This window comes from Corvus kubaryi, unplaced genomic scaffold (assembly GCF_017639235.1).
Source record: "Corvus kubaryi isolate FWS band 111438036 unplaced genomic scaffold, C.kubaryi_AGA036_p1.0 37265, whole genome shotgun sequence".
Classification (NCBI taxonomy): Eukaryota; Metazoa; Chordata; class Aves; order Passeriformes; family Corvidae; genus Corvus; species Corvus kubaryi.
In genome coordinates this window covers 1642015-1645362 of record NW_024581080.1, presented here as the reverse complement: position 1 = coordinate 1645362, position 3348 = coordinate 1642015, and the positions used below count along the sequence as shown (strand labels likewise).

General features: G+C 52.7%; 1 protein-coding gene across 4 annotated transcripts in view; it reads right to left on the bottom strand.

Moving 5' to 3' along the window:
* Window positions 1-411: 411 nt before the first annotated feature.
* Window positions 412-3348, bottom strand: part of ENTPD4 (ectonucleoside triphosphate diphosphohydrolase 4) — a 15099-nt gene continuing 12162 nt past the window's right edge. For all 4 annotated transcript variants that reach the window (XM_042024793.1, XM_042024795.1, XM_042024796.1 and 1 more), the window contains 2 exons: window positions 3102-3263; window positions 412-1623 (listed from right to left, as the gene is read on the bottom strand). In XM_042024793.1, the coding sequence (XP_041880727.1) occupies window positions 1392-1623; window positions 3102-3263 (394 nt within the window). In that variant the 3' untranslated portion in view covers window positions 412-1391. The remainder of the gene's footprint in view (window positions 1624-3101; window positions 3264-3348) is intronic.

Below are 3348 nucleotides of genomic sequence, written 5' to 3'. Positions count from 1 at the left end.
TTTGATTTAAACTCTGCTCCAAACCATCCTTTTTAAAGGAAGACATTTGTGAGTTCTGAACGTCCAGGGCAGGATTCTGCTCCAAAATTCCACCCCAAATCCAGGGAATTCTGACTCCAGCTGGGTGGGAGGAGCAGGAGTTCAGCACCCAAATTTAGGTGGAATGGAGCAGCTCCAGCCTCAATTCTCTGTGCAAAGGTAAAACCGCATCAAACCCAGGCAATGAAACAATGGAACAATTTGAAACACCCCGATTTTCGGATTAATGATGATTAAAAAACCCCAGAACCAACGTACCCAGCTCCCCAGCAATAAACCCACCCCGTCTCCCAGCATTTTCCTGCCTTTCCAGAAGAGCAGGAAGTTTTCCAGCTGCAGAAGCGATCCAAGAAAACACCCAGGGCCCCCAGGTTCGTACAAACCCCACTTTTAATCACGGACAAAGTTCCTTTCAAGTAAAACCGAGAGCTTTAAATAAAATATAAATTAATTTCCAGGGGCTCGGGCAGACCCCGGGCGCGCTCCCCTCCGGTTTCCCAGCTCCGTTCCCGGCGTCTCCGGGAGGTCTCTCCGTGGTCACGGAACAGAAACGAAGGATCCAGCTGGTGCCACCGGGAGGGCAAAGCTTCCAAGGAAAAAGGAGGAGCTGGCACGAGGGGGCCGAAGTGATTGGAGAGGATTTTTATGGAAGCACAGCATTGGATGCGAGGGATTTTCCTTCTCCATCAGGGGAGCGATTCCAGAAGGGAAAAATCCCATCGAGTGTCCTAAAAGGGGTTTTCTTCCTGCTTTTGGAATTCCTGCTCTTTGAGATTCCAAACTGGGAGCAGGGATGGCAATGCTGGAATCTGGCCAATCCCAGCAGTCCTCGCTCATCCTGGGATTTGGGATCTTCCCAAAGCTGGGAATTCCCACTCATCCTCTCCTCTGCCCAGGCACCTTCTCCTTCTCCATCAGGGGAGCAATTCCAGATGGGAAAATCCCATAAAGTGTCCTAAAAGGGTTTTTTTTTCCTACTTTTGGAACCTCTGGAATTCCCGTTGAGGCTCCAAACTGGGAGCAGGGATGGCAATGCTGGAATCTGGCAAATCCCAGCAGTCCTCGCTCATCCCGGGATTTGGGATCTTCCCAAAGCTGGGAATTCCCACTCATCCTCTCCTCTGCCCAGTCCCTGCACACCCCAAAGTGCAACATTCCCAACAAAGTCATTTTTGGCATTTTTCCCTCCCGACCCCCTTTTCCCGGATTTCTCTGCTCATCCCACGGAATCCGAGGGGCAACAAAAGGAGGAACCCTGAGGCAAAAATGGCTTTTTGTTTTCTACGTGTGTGTGTGTGTGTGTGTGTGTGTGGATGAACCCCCCCAGCGCCCCTCCCATCACCCCAAAAATCTCACAGGGGCCCCGGGATCTTCTGTGGGATCGGGATCTTCTCCGGGATCCAGAGGGCCGGGGAGGAGGCGCCGTGGGAGAGGCGGCGGTGGATGCGCCGCAGGCGGAGCAGGTAGAGCAGGATGGAGAGCAGCACCACCAGGAAGCAGGCGGAGAACAGGTGGTGGTTGTACACGAAGGAGAAGCTCCTCCAGTGGGAGTGGCTCCCACGGAAATTCTCCTGCTGGATGTCCCTGGGAAAGAGCAGAGGGACAACGGGCAAATTTTTGAGGCAAAATTCCCGTTCCAGCGTGGCTCAGGGTGGGAATCAGAGCCTGTTTTGGGGGGGGAGAGTGTCTAAAAATCAGAGTTTGAGGGATCACCACACTGCTCCCATGCCAAAATTCCCGTCCCTCTGCTCTTTCCCAGATTTTGAGAGCCTTGGGAAAGAGCAGAGGGAAAATGGGCACGGCTTGGGAGGCAAAATTCCAGTTCCAACGTGGCTCAGGGCGGGAATCAGAGCCCATTCTGGGGGAAGAGTGGCTAAAAATCAGAGTTTGAGGGATCACCACACTGCTCCCATGCCAAAATTCCCATCCCAAAGATTGCTCCCAGATTTTTGAGAGCCTTGGGAAAGAGCAGAGGGACAACGGCCAAATTTTTGAGGCAAAATTCCCGTTCCAGCGTGGCTCAGGGCAGGAATCAGAGCCAATTTTTGGGGGGAAGAGAGTAAAAAGCACAGTTTGAGGGATCACCATGCTGCTCCCATGCCAAAATTCCCATCCCAAAGGCTCTTCCCGGATCTTTGAGAGCAGAGGGACAACAGGCACGGCTTGGGAGGCAAAATTCCAGTTCCAGTGTGGCTCAGGGTGGGAATCAGAGCCCATTTTGGGGGAAGAGTGTGTCTAAAAATCAGAGTTTGAGGGATCACCACACTGTTCCCATGCCAAAATTCCCATTCCAAAGATTGCTCCCAGATTTTTGAGAGCCTTGGGAAAGAGCAGAGGGACAACGGGCAAATTTTTGAGGCAAAATTCCAGTTCCAACGTGGCTCAGGGTGGGAATCAGAGCCCATTTTGGGGAACAGGCTCTAAAAAGCACAATTTGAGGGATCACCACCTCTTCCCACCCCAAAATTCCCATCCCAAAGGCTCTTCCTGGATTTTTGAGAGCCCTTGGAAAGAGTAGAGGGACAACGGGCAAATTTTTGAGGCAAAATTCCCGTTCCGACTTGGCTCAGGGCGGGAATCAGAGCCCATTTTGGGGGGGAGAATGTCTAAAAATCAGAGTTTGAGGGATCACCACACTGCTCCCATGCCAAAATTCCTGTCCCTCTGCTCTTTCCCAGATTTTTGAGAGCCTTGGGAAAGAGCAGAGGGACAACGGGCAAATTTTTGAGGCAAAATTCCAGTTCCAACGTGGCTCAGGGTGGGAATCAGAGCCCATTTTGGGGGGAAGTGTCTAAAAATCAGAGTTTGAGGGATCACCACACTGTTCCCATGCCAAAATTCCCATCCCAAAGGCTCTTCCCTGATTTTTGAGTGCCCTGGGAAAGAGCAGAGGGACAACGGGCAAATTTTTGAGGCAAAATTCCAGTTCCAGTGTGGCTCAGGGCGGGAATCAGAGCCCATTTTGGGGAACAGGCTCTAAAAAGCACAATTTGAGGGATCGCCACCTCTTCCCACCCCAAAATTCCCGTCCCAAAGGCTCTTCCCGGGTTTTTGAGGGGTACCTCAGGGGCAGGAAGCGGGTCCGGTACAGGATGGCCCCCAGGGTCCACTGCACCTCCTTGTCATAGACCTGCAGGGCCGTCTTGAGGCTCCCGTAGCTCTCGGGGAAGGAGAATCCCCGGTGGAAAACCTCGAACATCCAGGCGGACTTAAAGCACTGGAACCTGGGAACAGCGGGAACAGCGGGGTCAGAGGGGACAGAGGGGTCAGTGAGGGACAGAGGGGTCAGTGAGGGACAGAGGGGTCAGA